The 22,477-nt window shown below is 46.0% G+C and overlaps 1 protein-coding gene across 2 annotated transcripts in view; it reads right to left on the bottom strand.

Moving 5' to 3' along the window:
* The window catches only part of DYM (dymeclin), a 546,263-nt gene that overhangs the window by 432,664 nt on the left and 91,122 nt on the right, over positions 1–22,477 (bottom strand). For both annotated transcript variants that reach the window (XM_040336503.1, XM_040336511.1), the window contains exon 6: positions 5,780–5,852. In XM_040336503.1, coding sequence (XP_040192437.1) covers positions 5,780–5,852 — 73 coding nt within the window. The remainder of the gene's footprint in view (positions 1–5,779; positions 5,853–22,477) is intronic.

Raw genomic sequence — 22,477 nt, 5'->3', positions numbered from 1 at the left:
GCAGTTTATGCGGACATAGCTGCCCAGTGACAGGTACACTTTCAGAGGAGTCTTTGGAGTCTACAGACCAGAGGGAAGGGCAAGAGGAGTCATACTCCATGCATGTCCATGCAGTCAGAATGACTGCACTGTTTAGGTCATGTTTAATGTTCTGCTTGTTGAGGCTTTGTTCTGCAGGCCGCCTCTACATCTAGCGGTTTCTTATCAGGCAGCTGACGGCAAGCTTCAGCAGAGCCCGTCAGGCTGTCTCCTTCTCCCACTGGCCAGAGATTTCAGTCTATCGGGTGGGAGGGAGAGGAGGCGAGAGACTGACCATCTGACATAATGAATGTATTTATACATTAAACTTTAGCATACAGTAAATGAGGCTGCAGCTTATCAGACGGACATTTATCATGCGGACGCAGGGAAAGGGCCTCTCACTATTCAGGAACAATGCACATAAACTGAAGATAAGACATACTGAAGCTTGGAATAACTTTCATGACAGCAATTATTTATTTACTAGGCAGAGAGGAGTCCTCATCCTTGTACAGGCTGCTTTAGTACTGGCAGCATGAACCTGTGTTAATGTGTGATGTAAATACAAGGTGCAGTTTACAGGGTCAGCGACGATGAAGGACGTTTGTTGGACATTAAAAAGGTTCTCGGGAGAGTGCTGCCCAGTCACTTGAGCTTTTAGAGCAAGGGTGTCAAACTCAATGCCATTGCGGGCCACATCAGCAGTATGGCTCCCCTCCAAGGGCCAGATGTATCTTGGGTGTGCCACGCACAGAGGGCAGACTTCAGGAGTGCGCTACATACAGAGGACAGTTCCAAGGGTTCCCTATGCGCACAGTGCAGGGTTCAGGGGTGCGCTGGGTACAGCGTGCAGGGTTCAGGGGTGCGCCGGGTACAGAGTGCAGGGTTCAGGCGGGGGTGCACCGGGTACAGAGTGCAGGGTTCAGGGGTGCACCGTGTACAGAGTGCAGGGGTGCGCTGTGTACAGAGTGCAGGGGTTCAGGGGTGCGCCATGTGCAGAGTTGTGTTATATACAGAAGTTCAGGCGTATACTACAGTGCCTTGAAAGGGTCTTCATACCCCTTGAAATTTTCTTAATTTTGTCATGTTGCAACCAAAAACGTAAATGTATTTTATTGGGATTTTATGTGATAGACCAACACAAAGTGTCACATAATTGTGAAGTGAAAGGAAAATGATAAATGGTTTTCAAGATTTTTTTTACAAATAATTATGTCAAAATTGTGTTGTGCATTTGCATTTATCCCCCTTTACTCCAATGCCCCCAACTAAAATCTAGTGGAACCAATTTCCTTCGGAACTCACCTTATTAGTAAATAGAGTCCACCTGTGTAATTTAATCTCAGTATAAATACATCTGTTCTGTGAAGCCCTCTGAGGTTTGTTCGAGAACCTTAGTGAACAAACGGCATCATTAAGGCCAAGGAACACACCAGACAGGTCAGGAATAAAGTTGTGGAGAAGTATAAAGCAGGGTTAGGTTATAAAAAAAATCCCAAGCTTTGAACACGGAGCTCTGTTCAATCCATCATCCGAAAATGGAAAGAGTATGGCACAACTGCACACCTACCAAGACATGGCCGTCCACCTAAACTGACAGGCCGGGCAAGGAGAGTATTAATCAGAGAAGCAGCCAAGAGTGTGCACAGAGCAAGAGTTGACAGAGCAATCTGCAGTGAGATTTAATGCCAGACTAGAACTTTTCTGACTGGGCAAAGGCAGGGTGGTCTGTGGCAGAGGCATGTGAATCTCAAGACTGGCTGAACAGAATAACAGAAGCAGACAACAGATACTTATTACAATAGGTATTTAGAGGTTTGCCATCAGTTCTAATATAACGGGGTACAACAATTGTAGGCAGGTGCAGTCCTTATTTTGCCCTGCAGGTGACACTCGACCATAGCGGCAATGCAGATGACGGAGAAAGGAGGAACTTGGCTCCTCTATGGTTTCTTCGGTCACCTGGAGGCAGCTATCCCATTAGATGGCAGTGCACCGTCTATTTAAGACCCTGGCTCCTGAGCTTGGCATGCTTTTGCTGAGTGGGGCCAGCATAGGGACAGGAACACAATCTGTCAGGGACAGTGGAAGGGATAGAGAAAGGTTCTGGTGGCGTAGAGAGTGAGCAGGGCCTATGTCTACCTCTACAGGTTGCCTCCCTTTGGGTCAGACTGGCCAAGCCACACTTTGCTCCTTGTGACAGACGCTGTTGGCATCTAGGGAGTCTACTGCCCGCTGGGTATCTTCTGCTCATTAAGTGGCCCCAAATGGGTGAGCTTCCCACTGGGTCTGTTTGTACTGTTGATTTGACTGATACAATACGACGTCCCTTGCATATCACTCTGTGTGTATACTGCTTGCCAAACCCTGCTGCACCTACCCAACACAATGAGTGCATACAGACAAATTTCTCACCGCTCCAGGTGAGCCCCGCGAGCAATCAAGGGTTGTTGAACCACCAAGGTGCTGGCAATGCTAATGATAGCAAATTAGAAGGACGAAAACTGGACAGCCGCACTCCAAAATCACTTAAAAAGAGATGTCTTTTATTTTTCAACTGTACATACAGTCACTGCAAACCAACAAAATACAGTATGGCCGACGCGTTTCACACTGACAGTCAGTGCTTAGTCATGGCTTCTAATTTGCTACAATGAGTGCATACATTATACTTTGTGAGGCCTGTGACCACTCAAACAATTATGGAAAGGATCAGCAGCAATCAATTGGCTGTGGGTCGTAGCTTACTGCAACAAATGATCGTAGAGTACGGAAGGCAGATAAAGACCACGCATGATTACCCACACCCAGCAGCGAGTAAAGAGAGTCCTGTGAAAGTCACTATAGTTGTGTAACAGTATCAGGCCACTCATAGTAGACAAACTCAATCACTACAATTTCATAAAGGATTTAATATGTTAATGCAATTTTATAGCAATTTCCAATCTTAAAAACTGCACTGCATAAGTCTTGAAACAGCGACGCATCAAATGTAATACGTGGCCCGTTAGTTTGAAAGTGATATCACAGGCGGTATGCAGTTAGGAATAAATGTACACTGTCTAAAGAAATATTAACCTGAACTATGAATATTTTATTGTCAAACAAATGGTAAAATAGTACCAAGAAAAACATGATGATGAACGTGATGAAAAAAAAATAAAAAAAACTCAGGTTACTGCTGTTATGCTGTGTTAAAACAACTAAAAGAAATTCAAAATAATCCCCACCTACCCGATGGGTAACAGCACTACCTATACACTGTAATCAAATCCCCCCCAAAAAAAACACAACCATCGTAAGTCATATTGGTAATAAATCCCAACTGTGATCTCAATCACTGTGAACCAATGTAATCAACGTGCTATTCAGGCGACAGTCCGACTTCTTCACTATGGTGCTCCAAACACAGACAGGGACGTACACGGATTTGTAGTGTCAAAAATTACTCCTGATAACATTAGTTCCTATGATGAAGCGTGTTGGGTGGGTACTTCAAGTTTAACGTCACTTCAAGCACAAGAAATGCGGGGCGGCCATCTTTAATACTTGAAACTAATGCTTCTCTAAGGAAACATTATTTTAAAATTCAAAATGCATTTCTTTCACATTTAAAAAGAAAAACAGCTGTACTTATTTATTTAGTATACAAAAAAAATTGTAGCGCTAAAAGTGAAAAATGAAAAAAAGACACCGATAGTCTATGTCCAACACTAAATGACAGTGTAAACAAATAAAGGTCCATATATATGCATAAACCTGATAGATGAATGGACCATGTGCAGAAAATTAATCCGAACCCACGGTGATTCACAATAACCTTAACGTGTGAAAACAGGTACCCACCACCAGAAGGGGAGGCTTACCAGATATATTGAACCCAAGTGAGCATACGCTCAAAGGGTCAATAAAGCTGAATGTATGTAGATGGAGAATGCATCAACAGGAACCGAGTATACAATCGGCAGGATACACTGGAGTCTTCAAATTAGTTGAGTAAAAAAAGGACATCAATATAGAGGTGTGCATGGCAGCAGTAGACTCTATATTGATGTTTTTCTGGGATATGTGAAGAAATTAGACATTTGAATACCTTCAGTTCTAAGGAGGCTTTAAGGTGCTATGCACTACTTCTGTTGGAGGTATTTTAGATTGCTTTAGTCCCTTTTGACCGTAACTAGGGTTGTCCCGATACCAGTATCGGTATCGATACCAAGCATTTGCCCGAGTACTTGTACTTGGGCAAATGCTCCCGATGCTTCACCCGATACTTGTACTGTCAGCGGTGATCAGTGCGCGGGGAAGTTACAAGCACCGATCACCGCTGTATAGATTTAAAATGAATTTCTCTGCTTCTCTCTACACCACTCCCCCCCGTGCGGCCTTCAGCTGCTTTAAAATTAGCAGTGATCGGTGCTTGTAACTCCCCCACACACGATCACCGCTGACTGTCCCGTGTCCTCCTCCAGCCCCCCTCCGTTTTGCTGCAGTCTGTCTCCCTCCCTCTGTGTATCCCGTGCATCCCGCGTGTATTCCTCCGTGTATTCCTCCGTGTATCCTGTCGTGTATCTCTCCCCTTCCGTGCTCCTCCTCCACCCCCTGGAAATGTCAGGATGGAGAGCGGGGTAAATCCGGCTCCTTACTGCTCCGAATGGACAGAGTCAGTGATCACTGACTGTCTATTCACATAACTGAAACATTGTAAACTGTGATTACAATGTTTCAGTTTATGAATGAAGAGAAGACGCTGTCTTCTCTCCTTTCATTTTCAGCGCAGCTGATGCTGCTGAGAAAGGGACAGGGGAACCTGTGTCCCTAGTTTCTTTCTCGTTCTCAAAGGGGAGATGTCAGAGGTCTGTTAAGACCCCTGATATTTCACCAAAGCCCCCCCAACAGGGCTGAAAAAATAAATTAAAAAAATAAAGAATAAAAAAACAAAAGAATAAAAAAAAATTATTGTAGAAAATAAAAATTTTTAAGAAAAAACACCGACACGGTCCACTCCTGCCCCCCCTTAAAAAAAAAGAAAGCATTATAAATAAAAAAAATTGTAAAAAATAAAAATACATTTTAAAAAAAAATGTAAAACAAAATTGTTAAAGATAAAAAAAAAAAAAAAAAATACTGACACATGTGCCGCTGTCACATGAGATTTAAAAAGAAGTATCGGTATTCGGTATCGGCGAGTACTTGAAAAAAAAGTATCGGTACTTGTACTCGGTCTTAAAAAAGTGGTATCGGGACAACCCTAACCGTAACCTAAGCTTTCAAAGCTTTTATTTTTTTTGCCCAACCATTCAGAAGCTAGATCCTACGTTCACTGCCGAAAGGGGGCTGTGACTCGGAAAACCCAACATCACCATTTTGGTCTCCCAAACTTCACTTCCTGCATTCTTCATACCAACAAGTTACCCCCATCTATAATATTTTCTTGAAAAGGTACATCAACAAACAAAAAAGAATACAAAAGAGAAAAAGACAGTGGTGAACACACCATAAGCTATCAAACATCAGAACAGATAGTCCGTAGACCTGAGATCAATCCGGCTTCTAGGGATCCAAAAGCGAATCCAGAAGACCGGCAATAGAATGTCCTCAACTCAAGTGGCCTGCTAAATTAACCTAAAATATTTTCACCTTTACTGGGGAGCCTGCCCTCCTAATATTAGTTCCCAGCCTAAGAAAAAATATCATCTGGATTTGTTTACAAGGTATTTTGCGTCATTCATTCAGAAATATAAAAGTTGGTGTTACTTACAGAAGAGGAACTTCCACAATCAGATGGATGAGACAAAAGAGCAATTCCTCCAAAAGATCTTCTACTTCAGACTCTGTGAGAAAGAAAGAAATGGCATGACAATTATGAAAGGTTTTACCTAAAGCAGTATGCTTGAAAAATAAAAATAAGGGTCTAAACTGTAATTTCACCAATTTAGTATCTCAGTTATGCCGCGTACACACGATCGGTCAAACCGATGAGAACGGTCTGATGGACCGTTTTCATCGGACCAAACCGATCGTGTGTAGGCCCCATCGGTTATTTATCCATAGGTTAAAAAAAAGCAATCTTGTTTTAAATTTAACCGATGGATACCCATCGGGTAGGTGGGGATTATTTTGAATTTCTTTTAGTTGTTTTAACACAGGATAACAGCAGAAACCTGGTTAAAAATCCACGCATGCTCAGAATCAAGTCGACGCATGCTTGGAAGCATTGAACTTCATTTTTTTCAGCACGTCGTTGTGTTTTACGTCACCGCGTTCTGACACGATCGTTTTTTTAACTGATGGTGTGTAGGCGCGACGGACCATCAGTCAGCTTCATCGGTTAACCGATGAAAACGGTCCATCGTGTGTACAGGGTATTACAGTTATGACCGGTGGCCTCTGGCTTTTTATGTCTCTTGGGAACAAGCATCAAGATCTCTGCACTTGAGATCCCAGTTCCACTCATCCATCATGACCAAGACAAAGCAGGCTCACCCTCCAGGAACTTCCGTATAAAGCAAACGTTTCAAGGACAAGCAGAACCTCTTCATCAAGCATGTGATAACCTGAATGGACTATATATTATGACCGGAGGTCCTCGGTATACAGCGCTTTATTCAAGTGAAATCGGGAAACCGTGCATAAGCAGCTCCAACGTGATTGTCATTGGAACAGGTTACACCAGAGAAGACTGGGGCTCTGGGTCTATATCGTTTCTATAAAGATACAGCTGCCCTTAACATGATCCCATACATCTCTTACTTTTGGGCTGGTAATCCTGCAAATAACACTCTTCCTGTCCGTTTATCTATACATTCATTTCCCCACTGTATGTATGGAGGGAACCATGATTGCCACCTGGGCTGGACTTCAAATATGTCTGTCTTTGTATAACTCTAGTACACGGTGGATTGATCAGATTAATAAAATAGTTTTTGCTGTTCTTTCAGCTCACAGAAAAGGCAGAGGACACTACATTTTTTGTAAAATCAATAGGCATTTTTTAAACTTTGGCCCATACATAAAGACTGTAGAGCGACACACAATGCACTATGAAACTTTCCTCTGCAGTCGGAAAAATACATTGGGTGCCAGTGTTCAGAAACTCATCCAGGCTAATAGAAGTAGATCAGAACAGAGAAAGCGGAAATGTCACACAGTGGAACACAGCTTCCGTACTAAGTGGTGTGAATGTCGACTTCAGTCTGGCTCCTCCAGGCCACGCCCCTCTGATGTGTTTTACTCCGCCCACGGGGCTTAAATGACTTCTACGATTAAGCCCAGCGGATGGGGCGAAATGCATCAGAGGGGCGTGGGCAGGAGAAACTGGGCCAAAGACTATATTCACACCACTTAATACGCAAGCTGTGTTCTGATGTGTGGTGTTTCTGCTTTCTGTGTTCCTATTTTCTGAATTTGCTAAAAAAAATTCTTAGCGTAAAAACTGAATAACAAAAAAAATTTAAGCAGGCAAGCTCTTTTTTGCTAAATAGACATGCGTCTTCTGCAAGAAAATAAACGTACCTGTCTGCCTGTAGCCCTCTCTAAAATCTACACTGAGATGTGCATGTGCAGCTCTGTTTACATTTCGGCTTGTTCCTGTGTGTCAGGATGACCAACTCCTCAGCATTTGTGGGACTTACAACATGCCACATTGGCCAATCAAAACAACTGAAGATCTGGCACCTGTACGATGCTGGCAAGGGACATTGCAGGCGTTGGACTGAAGCAGAAGTAAGTATTGCGAACTTGAGTCATCACAACCTGTATACAACCTGTATTCCAACTATCAAGCGAGTGCTTCCTTAGAGCCCATTCACACCTAGGCGTTTTGTCGCCTGTAGTGTGCCGCCGCTGCCGCCCCGAGACGCCAGAGGGATGATTTAACATTGCCCTCTATGGAGATGGTTCACATCTCCACGCCGAACGCCTGCCGCCTGAAGAAAAAGTCCCGGACCTTTTTTTCAGGCGGCTTTCGGCGTTCGGCATAGGAGATGAGAACCATCTCCATAGGGGGACAATCTAGGGGCACATCTAGGCGGACAATCGCGGCGTTTTGTCGCCACAAATCGCGATACAAAACGCCGCTATTTGTCGCCGCAATTCGCGGGACAAAACGCTGCGATTTTGTCTGCCTAGATGTGAATGCAGCCTAAATGGCCACCTAGGTACTCTCAGCACTGAGGTACATAACAGCAGTTGAGGCCTGACCCTGAAGTCGGGTCCAAATAAAGTGCAACGAAATCAGAGAGGGGCACATAAGAAGCTAAAAAATGTAACATATGGATCAAGGGTATCTGTATTTAACCACTTAAGGACCCCTTCACGTCGATATACGTCGGCAGAATGGCACGGCTGGGCACAATCACGTACCTGTATGTGTCTCTTTAAGCCCAGCCGTGGGGGCGCGATCGCGACCCGGTCCTAAGTTCCGTGACTGCGCCCGCGGGACCCGATCACTGCCGGTGTCCCACGATCAGTTACCAGAGCTGAAGAACGGGGAGAGGTGAGTGTAAACACATCTTCCCTGTTCTTCACTGTGACAGTGTCATTGATCGTCTGTTCCCTGATATAGGGAAAGACGATCAATGACGTCACACGTCCAGCCCCGCCCCCCTACAGTTAGAAATACATATCAGGTCACACTTAACCCCTACAGTGCGCCCTAGTGGTTAACTCCTAAACTGCAATTGTCATTTTCACAGTTAATTGGACACTAAAGGCAGAATGTTTTTTTTTTTTTAAATAACAAACATGTTATACTTACCTCCACTGTGCAGCTCGTTTTGCACAGAGTGACCCGGATCCGTGTCTTCTGGGGTCCCTCGGCGGCTGTCTCTGCTCCTACTCGCAAAAGCTTTCCACGTTCATGCTCGCTCGCATGGTGGAAAGCTTTGCGAGCGCGCTCCCGTGATACATCGGTGGCCATAGCCGCTGACTGTATCACTCGGCCCCGGCCCCCGGCGTGTCGCGTCATCCGCTGTGATTGACAGCAGCGCCAGCCAATGGCTGCGCTGCTATCAATCCACCCAGCCTAGCCAATCAACGGCCAGGCTGGCACCCGAACAAGATGACAAGCACGCGCCCGGGACTTTCAAACGGTGAGGTAAGTAAAACGGGGGCTCGGCTGTCAGATGTATTAAGGTAAAAAAAACTTTTACCTTTACAACCCCTTTAACAGTGCATTTTTATAGCACTTTTTGCTCTGAAAGTAGCCGAACGTCGGTGCGCAGGCGCCGTATAGAGCCGCACCGACGTTCGGCTTCTTTCGGCTACTCGTGACGCGATGTATGCGACCGTCGGAAGCCTGTCAATCAAATAGGAACGCCCAGTCCCGAAGACCATACCCAGAAGCGGCGGAAAAGATCTCTCTCTAAAACATTAAGTACTGCTTCGATTTTAAAAAAAACACCCGATTCCCCTTCACAAAATGAGACTCAATCTAATGTTAAAAATTGTTTTTCAGGTGAACTCCCGCTTTAACCACCAGTAATTATTCACACAGAATTTGAATCGTCGATCATTTTTTGACCATTCTGAACATTTGGAATTCGCTAGAAAATGAACCTCCTTTTTCATTCTGAGATTCAGATACATTCTAAAAAATGTGTCCAAATTTATAATCAGACCGAAATGAATTGCACATGTCTAGGTTGTTCCAGTAAAAGAACGAATCTTCTCATTCAAAGACACAACAGTGATATAGTCACTCCTTAAGGAAGGGGCAGGTGAGGCCACAGAATCTGTGGGTTTCATTCCCTGCTCCTGTCAGATCTCATCTTAATCCTACGAGGAACCATTCACCTCTTGTTCAGGTTTTCAGTGTCTTGCATATAATACTGGAAATGCACCGAGATTTATTTTAGCTGCCTTTAGTTTATACACTTAAAGCAGAATTCCACACAAAAATGGAGCCTCTGCTGTCCGGAATCCTCCCCCCTCGGTGTCACATTGTCACCTTTCAGGGGGGAGGGGGAGCAGATACCTGTCCAAGACAAGTATTTGCACCCACTTCCGGGCAAAGACCCCCCGCATTATCTCCCCATGTCCGGCGCGCCCCCGCGCTGTCCCAGAAGACAGCAGGGACCAGTGGCGTTGCGCATGTGCAGCAGGGAACCAGGAAGTGAAGCTGCAAAGCTTCACTTCCAGATTCCCTTACTGAAGAAGGCGGCAGCACCCGAGGGACGGGTCGGCCTCGGGTGCCGACATCGGGGGCGCGCTGGACAGGTATATGTCCTTATTTTAAAAGTCCGCCGCTTCAGTATTTGAAGCTGCTGACTTAAAAAAAAAAAAAACACGACGGAACTCAGCTTTAATAATTACTGTTCTTCGTACTATGCAGTTTCCCTTGATTGGCATATTTACCTCAAAACCATAACACGGGTCATTCTAGCGCAGGTCTCATTTTAGACTTCCTTTGGCTGCATGTTGGTTTATAGCAGGGGTCTCCAAACATTTCAAACAAAGGGCCAGTTTATTTTCCTTTAGATTTTTGGAGGGCCAGATTGTACCCAGAGGGGGCAGAAAGTGTCCTGAGCCCGGCATCAGTGAGAATAAATATGGCCTCAGGGTTGGTGGTCAAAATGGGATACTAAGAGGAATAGTATCCCATCAATGGTATTGGTGGAAGAAATAGTGTGCCATTGTTGGTGTCAGTGGGAGGAATAGTGCCCCAAGGGCCAGATAAAGGCTAGCAAAGGGCCACATCTGGCCCCCGGGCTGCAGTTTGGAGACCTCTGGTTTATAGCATGCTCTGCAGTAGTCATTGTTTTTTCTGGTGTCTTGATACTTAAATTGTTTTTAACTTTTGCATATTTCAATACTAATGATGACATGCACTAGGTCTATGGTATGGTGATTCATGTACTATGTAAATACATTTTTGGTGATTTGGATGCAGACCCTTCTCAACAGTGAAGGAGAAAGAAACTAAGGCACATGGCAGAGGGACTTAAAGTATAACTAAAGGCCAAAGCTTTCTTTTAGTTTTGTTTTGGCCCTCATTAAGGGGATTCGCCCACTATACAGTTTTGTTCAAAATTATTCAACCCCCCAATGCTGTAAAGGGTTTTAGGGAATTTAGTGTACACTTGTAATTGTATTCAGAATGAAATCCTACAAGGACTTCTTAAAGAACCATATGCAACTAAAATTACATCAATTGGTTTTGTAATACAGTAGTAAATGTTTATTTAGTGAATTCTTCATTTACACAATTATTCAACCCTGTGACGGTATTACAATGATATCCCCGTCAAAGATTCCCTTCTTCCCATAACGAAAATCACCCCAATATTCCACGAGGAGGAATATTCCTGGAGTCGCCCCAAAAAGCCACACATGAGACAAGCTTACTGCTGGAACAAGACAGACTTTAATGGTTTTCTTCTCAGCTTTTTATACAGTCCAAGACATTGAAGCAACAATGAAATCTCCACCCCCCCTAATCACACAGTGGGGGCTCTTCATACAGAGGACAGGCAGACATCTCGGTGCCGATTCTTGAAGACACATTTCTTTAGACAATGACATCAGTGACGCTAATTACTAGTTGTACTGAATACATTAACTAGACAGCTCGACCCCGCATATAGAGAGATAATTACCACAATGGAGCAATCAGAATAATTAACACAAGCCACTTAAACACAGATCTCCTTCACACAACACAATAGATCAATTAACCTTTAGAAATAGTGAGGGGACATTAGCACTTCAATAACCTGTTAGCCGAGGACTGAATCACACAGGGCAAGCAGGGAGAATTAAACTGAGACATATAGGCAAATGCATCACAATGGCCCCCCTTTTTCTCCCTGCTCCGGCAAACCCGGTTGGACCTTTCCTGGTCCAGTAGGGTTGACGGGTTCAGAGCTTTTAGTCCGAGGTTAACTCCGTTTGGCGTGACTGACCTCCCTTGGCAACTGCTTCAGACTCAGGTATGCCACTAGGTCGTCCGATCACACGCCGTTCAGTCCCCAAGTCTTTGTGCGATCTGCAGAGTCACCAGAAGTCAGTGTGAAGACGGCGAATGGGTCTGTGCGCCGCCATCTAGGTGTCCCGCTATGGGAGGGGCAGGTTATGGCTCTGAAGTGACAATCACAGGTGATTCATAAAAAAGAAAAAGTTAGATTTGTTGAAATGCTGTAGCGCCGGGGCTCAGAGTCCGGGGGGGGGGGGATCAGTGCCCCATAGGGTCAGCCACCCTCTGCTCCCTCCGCAGCCGCCAGTTCTCCTCTTTGAGATTCTCCAGCTCCATCTCCAGTTCATGGAGCCTGGGGGGTCAGCCTGCTGTGACCTCAGGTGGTTGTTCTCCTCCTCCATGCGGCTTATGCACTCCTCCAGCTCTATGTACTCACGGATCAGCTCCTGCTTGCTCATGTCCTGCAGGCTCTCCACGTGGTCCTTCATCATCAGGAACTGGGTGGTGGTGTAAGGGGCCACCGGTGGGCCCTTGGCGAACATCTCGGCCCGCATCTGGGACGCCCGCTGCAACTCCCTCTCCTCCAGTTGCTTCTTATCCTCCCAGGTCAGCTTGTTATACGGCTTCCAGGACCTCTTCTTCTTGGGGGGTAGCCGGCGGTGCCTCTTTCTACCCAGCTCCCTCCAGGGCCCCTCCGGCTCATGGCTGTTACCCATGACTAGCTGACAATGGTGTTCCCTGTTGTCCGTAATACCAGATTGTACCGTGAGGACTTTGTAAAGGGTGTCCAATGGTTCTTCCTGACCCAGCTCCTGGAGATCCCAAGCCGAGTCTACACAATGGGCTGCTGCTGGTGGGCGGTACCCAGGTTGAGACCAATTTGACCTGGTGTTGTCCTTCATGGGGCAATTCTGCTTGAAGTGACCCAGCTGTTTGCACCGGAAGCAGCGTTGTTAGTTGTCCTCCTGGCGTGGATAGCGAGGGCTAGATGTCCCCGGTCTGTTAGGAGGTTGGTATCTAGCGGCTGGTGGGTGTGAGGGCGCCGTTGGTCGTGGAGGTTGTACCCGTGGTGTGACCTGGTTTGTCTTGCGAGTATCCGCATATTCATCTGCCAACTTAGCGGCCTCTGGTAGAGTCATGGGCCTGCGATCTCTCACCCAATCTTTGACATCCGTCTGGATGTGATTGTAAAATTGCTCCAGGAGCATTAGTTGCAAAATGTCCTCTGCGGTGGTGGCCTGGCTGCGGTTAACCCAGTTAGAGGCCGACAGGGATAACTGGCATGCCCATTCCGCGTAAGAGTCTTCCGTGGTTTTGCGTGAGTCCCTGAACTTCTGTCGGTGGGACTCTGGGGTTACTGCATAACGAGCGAGGAGCACTTCTTTAACCCGGGCGTAGCTATGGATATCCTGATCTGGCACGGTCCGGAAAGCATCAGAAGCTTTGCCTGACAGTTTGCCTGACAATATTGCAACCCACTCTCCTCTAGCTATTCGGTGCAGGTTACATTGTCTCTCAAAATCTGCCAGGTAGTTATCAATTTCACAGTCCTTTTCATCAAAAGCTTTAAAAGCGCTAAACGGAATCTTCCTTGCGTCTGCTGTGCTGTACTCACTGGCCCAGATTCAAGAAGCACTTGCGCCCGCGCAACCATAGTTGCGCGGCGCAAGTGCTTACTTGCTCCGGTGTAACGAGTGCTCCTGATTCAGGAACCTCGTTACACCGAATGCAGCCTAGGATGTGACAAACATAAGCCTCCTTATGCCTTCACATCCCAGGCTGCATTCTTGCGTTGGCCGCTAGGGGGCGCGGCCTTTGTGATCGGCGTGTAGTATGCAAATTGCATACTACCACCGATTCACAAAAGTTGCGCGGGCCCTGCGTACGCAAGGTACGGAGTTTCCGTACGGCGCCTTTAGCATAAGGCTGCTCCTGCTAATAGCAGGCGCAGCCAATGCTAAAGTATAGCTGCGCCTCCCGCCCGTGAAATTTAAATTTCACGTCGTTTACGTAAGTGAACCGTGAATGGCGCTGGACGCCATTCACGTACACTTAGAAGCAAATGACGTCCTTGCGACGTCATTTGCCGCAATGCACGTCGGGAAAGTTTCCCGACGGAGCATGCGCTGTTAGCTCGGCGCGGGAGCGCGCCTAATTTAAAGGATTTCCGCCCCCGGCGGGATCATTTACATTAGGCGCCCTTACGCAGGGCTAATTAGCATAGCGCCCGCGCAATTTACGAAGCTACTGCTCCGTGAATCGCTGGGCAAATGGAAATATTTGCGTGGGCGCAGAGAAAAATCTTTGCTCTTTGCCCACGCAAATATTGCTCCATTCTACCTGAATCTGGGCCACTGTTCGGAGAATGTGAGGCTGCTTGTTGGACTGATGCCAGTTTTAACTGTAGTTCTGCGTCTCTTATTTGTTTAGCCTTCTGTAGCTCTGCGTTTACTAACAGGTCCATCACTTTCAGCACCACATCCGCCGTTGGGTTCGGGCCGAACCATGCTAGCTTCTCTCTCATTAGCTTGTTGGCTGGCGATTCCTCTTCCTGAATCACTGGTGTCTCCATCTCTTGTACTGCTGGCGTTTCTGCAACCAAGTTCTCCTGGTCTCGCTCCATTAATTCCGCTATGATGACCCGCTTGGTTTTGTTGCTAGCGATCCTTCCACGAGCTTCCAGTAGTTCTTCCAGTGTCTGCTTGGAATCCGGGTGTTAAAGAGAGTAGAAGGGAAAATCCCGCTGCTGCCAACCAATTGTGACGGTATTACAATGATATCCCCGTCAAAGATTCCCTTCTTCCCATAACGAAAATCACCCCAATATTCCACGAGGAGGAATATTCCTGGAGTCGCCCCAAAAAGCCACACATGAGACAAGCTTACTGCTGGAACAAGACAGACTTTAATGGTTTTCTTCTCAGCTTTTTATACAGTCCAAGACATTGAAGCAACAATGAAATCTCCATCCCCCCTAATCACACAGTGGGGGCTCTTCATACAGAGGACAGGCAGACATCTCGGTGCCGATTCTTGAAGACACATTTCTTTAGACAATGACATCAGTGAGGCTAATTACTAGTTGTACTGAATACATTAACTAGACAGCTCGACCCCGCATATAGAGAGATAATTACCACAATGGAGCAATCAGAATAATTAACACAAGCCACTTAAACACAGATCTCCTTCACACAACACAATAGATCAATTAACCTTTAGAAATAGTGAGGGGACATTAGCACTTCAATAACCTGTTAGCCGAGGACTGAATCACACAGGGCAAGCAGGGAGAATTAAACTGAGACATATAGGCAAATGCATCACAAACCCCTTAAAGACTACCACTCTGAAGAACAGAGGTTCATTGAAGTGTTTTCAATCAGGTATTGAAAACACCTGTGGATGTCAGGGAGCAGCAATAAAGCCTAATAAGCACCAATTAGGCAGCAGGATACTCAGCTCCTCCTAGACATTTACTGGTGTGGTTACAAACATGGTGAAGTCAAGAGAATGGTCCAGGAAGACAAGAGAAGAGGTGATTACTCTTCACAGGAAGGGCAATGGCTATAAGAAGATTGCAAAGATGTTAAACATACCAAGAGACACCATAGGAAGCATCATTCGCAAATTCAAGGCAAAGGGCACTGTTGAAACGCTACCTGGTCGTCGCAGAAAGAAGATGCTGACTTCGACTGCTGTGCGCTACCTGAAGCGTAGAGTGGAGAAAAGTCCCTGTGTGACTGCTGAGGAACTGAGAAAAGATTTGTCAGATGTGGGTACTGAAGTTTCTGCTCAGACAATACGGCGCACACTGCGTAATGAAGGCCTCCATGCCAGAACTCCCAGGCACACCCCATTGCTGTCTCCAAAGAATAAGAAGAGTCGACTGCAGTATGCCAAAAGTCATGTGGACAAACCACAGAAGTTTTGGGATTGTGTTCTGTGGACTGATGAAACTGTTTGGGCCCATGGATCAACGCTATGTTTGGAGGAGGAAGAACAAGGCCTATGATGAAAAGAACACCTTGCCTACTGTGAAGCATGGTGGGGGTCAATCATGCTTTGGGGCTGTTTTGCTTCTGCAGGTACAGGGAAGCTTCAGTGTGTGCAAGGTACCATGTATTCTCTTCAGTACCAGGAGATATTGGATGACAATGTGATGCAGTCCGTCACAAACCTGAGGCTTGGGAGACGTTGGACCTTTCAACAGGACAATGATCCCAAGCATACCTCCAAATCCACTAGAGCATGGTTGCAGATTAAAGGCTGGAACATTTTGGAGTGACCATCGCAGTCACCAGACTTAAATCCGATTGAGAACCTCTGGTGGGACTTAAAGAAAGCAGTTGCAGTGCGCAAGCCTAAGAATGTGACTGAACTGGAGGCTTTTGCCCATGACGAATGAGCCAAGATACCCGTAGATCGCTGCAAGACACTTGTGTCAAGCTTTGCTTCACGTTTAAAAGCTGTTATAACTGTAAAAGGATGTTGTACTAAGTACTAAGATTGAATGTCACTTGGGGGTTGAATAAAACTGATAATGATGTGAGCACAGAAAAGACATTTGTGGTTATTTCATTATAAATGTTATGTTATATTTGTCTGACCTACACGTGCCTCTTTGATTTAATTGTAAGCAGGATGACTGAATGATCAAAATCAATGTCAAACTGGCCAAAACAATCAATTTCAGTGGGGGTTGAATAATTTTGAATAAACTGTATTTGTCCGATATACAATTATTGAAAATGAAAGTAGAAGAAAATCCCACATTTTGGATTGTCCCCAGAAAAGGGGGAAACCGATGGCGAAAAAAATCTGACTGGGGTTATAACCCTCCCTTGCTCTATGCGAAATGGAAAAATAAAAAGTTTTGCCCATAGTACTACTGGTTAAGTGGGCCATAGATGGATTGAATCTCAGCCAATTCAGCAGGGACCGACCAAGATTCGATCCATCTATGGGCAGGCTGGTTCTACTGAAGTTGAGCCAATCGATCAACTTTGGTACAAGCAGCCTGTAGGATTTTTTGCTTGTGATCACTGCCGGAGGCTATAGCCAACAGCAGTGATCATTGTGTCCTGTCGATATGTGCCCGCCGTCGAAAAGAGTCCGCGCATGTGCAGAATGGAAGGACACTGGCACTCCAGCTGAGTTGCCGATCAGCTGGAGTGATGTCCCATAGCGAATTCGCACATCGTAGGAGCCTTTTTTCCGACAGGAGATACAATTTAATGCTATGCAAAGAGTGGAGGGACACTGTATTTGTCATATTGTGCCTTACTGCTGCGCAGTGGGTTTACAGCGAGACACAATGTGACATCTGCAGTGTCCCTCCGCTCTTTGCATGGCTTTCAATTGTACCCGTGAAATGGTATCACTCGTCAAAAAAAAAAAAAAAAACACTCCTACGATGTGCGCATGCGCTATGGTGACGTCACTCCAACTGATACGCAACTCAGCTGGAGTGCCCTTTCCGGTCTGCCCATGAGCGGGCACTTTTCAACGGAGACTGATAGAACACTGGCATGGAAGGCTCCCCTCCAGCATAACACAATAGTGCTGTGGGAGGAATTGCTTTTTCAACGCTGGACATGTTGATGGGGAATGGAAAATTGATTACTGTATGGCCTGCCCTAGGAATCCAACACGCTCAAAAATGTTGAATGCTGAAAAGTCTAAGGAAGCTTCAGCACGGAATGATGGGGATGTAAGCAGTGGCGTCACTAGGGTTGGTGTCGCCTGGTGCTGTAAAACATGGCATCACCCCCCCCCCCCCCCCGTCTAGGCTGCCCAGCACCCTGCAGCGGCGCACCCCCAGCCCCTCTAAATGATAGTATAGGGTTGTAAAGTGACAGGTTAGGGTAGAATAGGGTGGTATAGTGGCAAGCTGGGGTGGTACAGGGCAGGTTAGAACCCGATGTAGTGACACTGTGCAGAGTAACTTACATAGCATGCCTCATACTTGCAGATAAAGACCCGGGCGGGTGCGGGGGCCTTTGGGGGGGGGGGGGCTGCAGTGTCTGTCCTCGCCTCTATCTGCTTCAGCATCATCCATAGTGAAGAAGTCTGTGGGAGGGGAGGAGGCAGCCACACCCCCAGTTCCGCCCACTAACTCCGGCTCACTCTGGGATATTAGGCTGACTGGGGAGTGTTACAGGCAGCCTCCCCGCATGGCTAAGTGCCCTGCTCGCTCCGCTCTGATAGGCTCCATTCACACCTAGGCGTATTTACGCCCGACGCTCGATACGCTGGAGGGGAGAAATACCATTGCCCTCTATGGAGATGGTTCACATCTCCACGCCGAACGCCTGAAGCTCAAAACAAGTCCCAGACCCTTTTTTTCAGGCGGCTTCGGCATTGGAGATGTGGACCTGGGGGTTAAAATCGCGGCGTTTTGTCGCCGCAAATCGCGGTACAAAACGCCGCAATTTGTCGCCGCAATTCGCGGGACAAAACGCAGCGATTAGGTGTGAATGCAGCCATACTGTACAAGCAATACAGTACAGTGTTTAGCAGGGGCTCTGGTGTCACCCCTCTGGTGGGTGTCACCCAATGCAGGTGCACCCCCATAGCAACGCCACTGGATGTAAGAATCACAAGCAACCAGAGAGGCGAGTATAATCCCTCTTTTATTGCAAGGACCTGCAATTTGGATATTATTAAATCAAGACTAGCTTTTTTGTTTAGTAAAGCTTTGCTTTAAACTAATATTATATGGGGGGGAAAAAAAGTTTGCTTGGGGACAACACTTACATTTATGACATAAAGAGATATTGTAATAAACCTCCGGCAGGCCCTTTACTATCTATAATGTCGGGTGAATCCAGGTTATTTACAAGGATAGCACTGTTCTGGGTTATGAAAATCCAGTCCTTGCTACAAACAAACACTTCCATTTAATGACATTTCCATTAGTACTTGAGCCCGGTGTCAACCACTCAGCCTGTGCCCTAAAACAAACGAGCCATTCACAGGGGCGGCTTCTCCCGACACATCCTTGTGCCCAGCGATTTCAGTCCTCGTACTCCTTCTGTATGATTCAGCTCCATATAGACATTTTTCCGCTCGGCTTCTTGCAGCCTCTGTCTCGGCTTGACCTCGAGTGGCATCTTTCACGTGTTTTGCCAAACATTTTTGTGGGGCAGAAGCTGGCAGGCCCCGAGCTCCCCCCCCTTGTGTATTCCGCGCGGTGATTTTTATAAGACGCTTCCTCTGGAGCTGGATCAGCGCTTTGCTTGCTGTCAAAGCTGAAGAGGAATTAAAGAGTGTGCAGGCTCCCCTAGGAGCGAGAGGGAGGTAAGGAAAATATCAGAATGGAGTGAAAAGGGGCTTTCCATAGCTCGTAATTCTTCAATGGCTCGAAAAAACTCCATTGCCTGTGTTATTTCAAACACTACTCTGCACAAAGCGAGCATGAAATAGGTTCCATGACTAAATGCACATAGAAAAAAAAAAAAGTCTGGCCTAGTCATTGGACTTTGGCAATACAAACAAGAGCAATGCAAAGACAAAAGGTGAAAACCCACGTATGTATGTGTATATTCATTACCATTTCAAGCAGCCAAACGCAACAGTTGAGATCATGATCTAAGCCCACTCGTATACAGGAAAACAGTTAAGAGTGTTGTGTTTAAACTTTAAAACACAGGTCCACTTTAGAATAAAGCCTTCCACAGCCACCTAATCCATTTTAAGCAAAGTGCCCCCCTCCCAGGTGCTATGGGAAGTTTTGAGCATGCAGACAGATTTACGACCCCGTAACACGCGATCCGAAAATCGGACAAAAAAATAATAATACAGGGGCAGATTCACATACATTTGGACAGGCGCAGCGTATCAGAGATAAGCTACGCTGCCGTATCTTACCTGGCGTAAATTCGAATCCAGGAAGAATTTGCGCCATAAGTTACGGCGGCGTAGTGTTTTTCTGGCGGCGTATTTGAAATTGGGCGGGTTGGGGGCGGGTTTAATTTAAATGAAGCGCGTCCCCGCGCCAAATGAAATGCGCATGCGTCGTTCCTAAATTTCCCGCCTTGCATTGCGCTAAATGACGTCGCAACGACGTCATTTTTTTTTTACTTCGACGTGACTTACGACCATCCCTATTCACGGACGACTTACGCAAAAAAAAAAAAATTTACATTTTGACGCGGGAACGACGATCATACTTAACGTGGCAAATCTAACTATACGCCGCAAAATACCAGCTTTAACTATACGCCGGAAAAAGCCGACTAGAGACGACGTAAGAGAATGCGACGGCCACGCATATGTTCGTGGATCGTCGGAAAAAGCTCATTTGCATACCCAACGCGGAAAACGTCCATCCCTATTCACGGACGACTTACGAAAAAAAAAAAAATTCAAATTTCGACGCGGGAACGACGGCCATACTTTAACATGGCAACTCTATCTATACGCCACAAAATAGCAGCTTTAACTATACGACGGAAAAAGCAGACTACAGACGACGTAAGAGAATGCGACGACCGCGCGTACGTTCGTGGATCGTCGGAAAAAGCTCATTTGCATACCCAACGCGGAAAACGCGGAAAACTTCCATCCCTATTCACGGACGACTTACGCAAAAAAAAAAATATTCAAATTTCGACGCGGGAACGGCGGCCATACTTTAACATGGCAAGTCTATCTATACGCCACAAAATAGCAGCTTTAACTAAACGCCGGAAAAAGCAGACTACAGACGACGTAAGAGAATGCGACGACCGCACGTACGTTCGTGGATAGTCGGAAAAAGCTAATTTGCATACCCGACGTGGAAAACGACGCAAACTCCACCCAGCGGACGCCGAAGTATTGCATCTGCGATCCGAAGGCGTACGAAGCCGTACGCCTGTCGGATCTTACCCAGATGCCGTCGTATCTTGGTTTGAGGATTCAAACTAAAGATACGACGCGGGAAATTTGAAAGTACGCCGGGGTATCAGTAGATACGCCGGCGTACTTGCTCTGTGAATCTGCCCCACAGTTTTTGAAGCGATTGTACGTTAATCAGATCTTTAGTACAGAGCTTTCTAGAGCCGATCACGACAGTTCATCCGATATTATACAAGCGGGAAAAAACACGAAATTTTTTCTAGTATGATACCAGATCGTACGATTTTCTTTTAACCACTTCATTACTGGGCACTTAAACACCCTTCGTGCCCAGACCAGCTTTCAGCGCTGACGCATATTGAATGACAATTGCGCGGTCATACAACACTGTACCCAAATTATATTTTTATCATTTTTTTACCACAAATAGAGCTTTCTTTTGGTGGTATTTGATCATCTCTTCGATATTTTTTTTTTTGGGCTATAAACAAAAAAAAGACAGAACATTTTTGAAAAAACACAATATTTTTTACTTTTTGTTATAATAATATCCCATTTTTTTAAATATTTTTTTCCTCGGTTTAGGCTGATACGTATTCTTCTACATATTTTTGTTTAAAAAAAAAAAAAATCTCAATAAGCGTATATTGATTGGTTTGCGCAAAAGTTATAGCGCCTACAAAATAGGGGATAGATTTATGATTTTTTTTTACTAGTAATGGCGGCGATCAGCAATTTTCTTGTCAGGCCTGCGATATTGCGGCAGACGTATCGGACACTTTTGACACAATTTTGGGACCATTCACATTTATACAGTGATCAGTGCTATAAAAATGCACTAATTACTGTATAAATGTGACTTGCAGGGAAGGGGTTAAGACTAGGGGGTGAGAAATGGGTTAAATGTATTCCCTGGGTATGTTCTAACTGTGTGTGGAGGGTGACTGACTGGGGGAGGTGACCGATCTGTGTCCCTATGTACAAGGGACACAGCATCGGTCTCCTCTCTCCCTGACAGGACGTGGAGCTCTGTGTTTACACTGCTGTCACCGCCGATCGCGGGCACCTGACGGACATCGCGGCCGCCAGGCACGCGCATCGGCTTCCCAGCGATACGCCGGGCACAGTGTTTCCCCGCTGCGTGCCCCCAGCGGCGCGCGCGGGGAATGTAAAAAACAGAACGTCCAGGGACGCCCACCCAGCACTTGAGAGCCGCACTGTGGACGTCTTTCGTCTATAGTGCGGCCCTCTAGTGGTTAATCAGTACAGTTGTTGTCCGAAAATGCAATACAAAATAAATACAACACATGACATCACTTTCCATTTTTTATTCTTTTGTACAAGAATTTTCATTACTTGTACAAAAGAATAAAAAATGGAAAGTGATGTCATGTGTTGTATTTATTTTAGCAAACTCTTCTTGTTATATATACGACTAGCATGCAAAAAAAAAAAAACATTGACCATTGGTCGTCCGGTTTTCGGATCGTATGTACGGGGCATTACACACTAAGGCCCCTTTCACACGGGCTGTGCAATCAGGTCCACCTGTCAGTTTTTTAGGGGGACCTGATTGAACCTTGCACTCTTCCCTATGAAGCGGCAGATGTTCAGCAGAGACATGTCTGCTGACATCCACAGCTATCCGATCCTGCAAAATCCAGGACGGGCGGTGTTCCCCATTTCCCACCTGGTCTGGTG

Source organism: Rana temporaria, chromosome 1, assembly GCF_905171775.1.
Source record: "Rana temporaria chromosome 1, aRanTem1.1, whole genome shotgun sequence".
In the NCBI taxonomy this organism is placed as follows: domain Eukaryota; kingdom Metazoa; phylum Chordata; class Amphibia; order Anura; family Ranidae; genus Rana; species Rana temporaria.
Note: the sequence above shows the minus strand (reverse complement) of the source record. Positions and strands in the feature narration are given on the sequence as shown.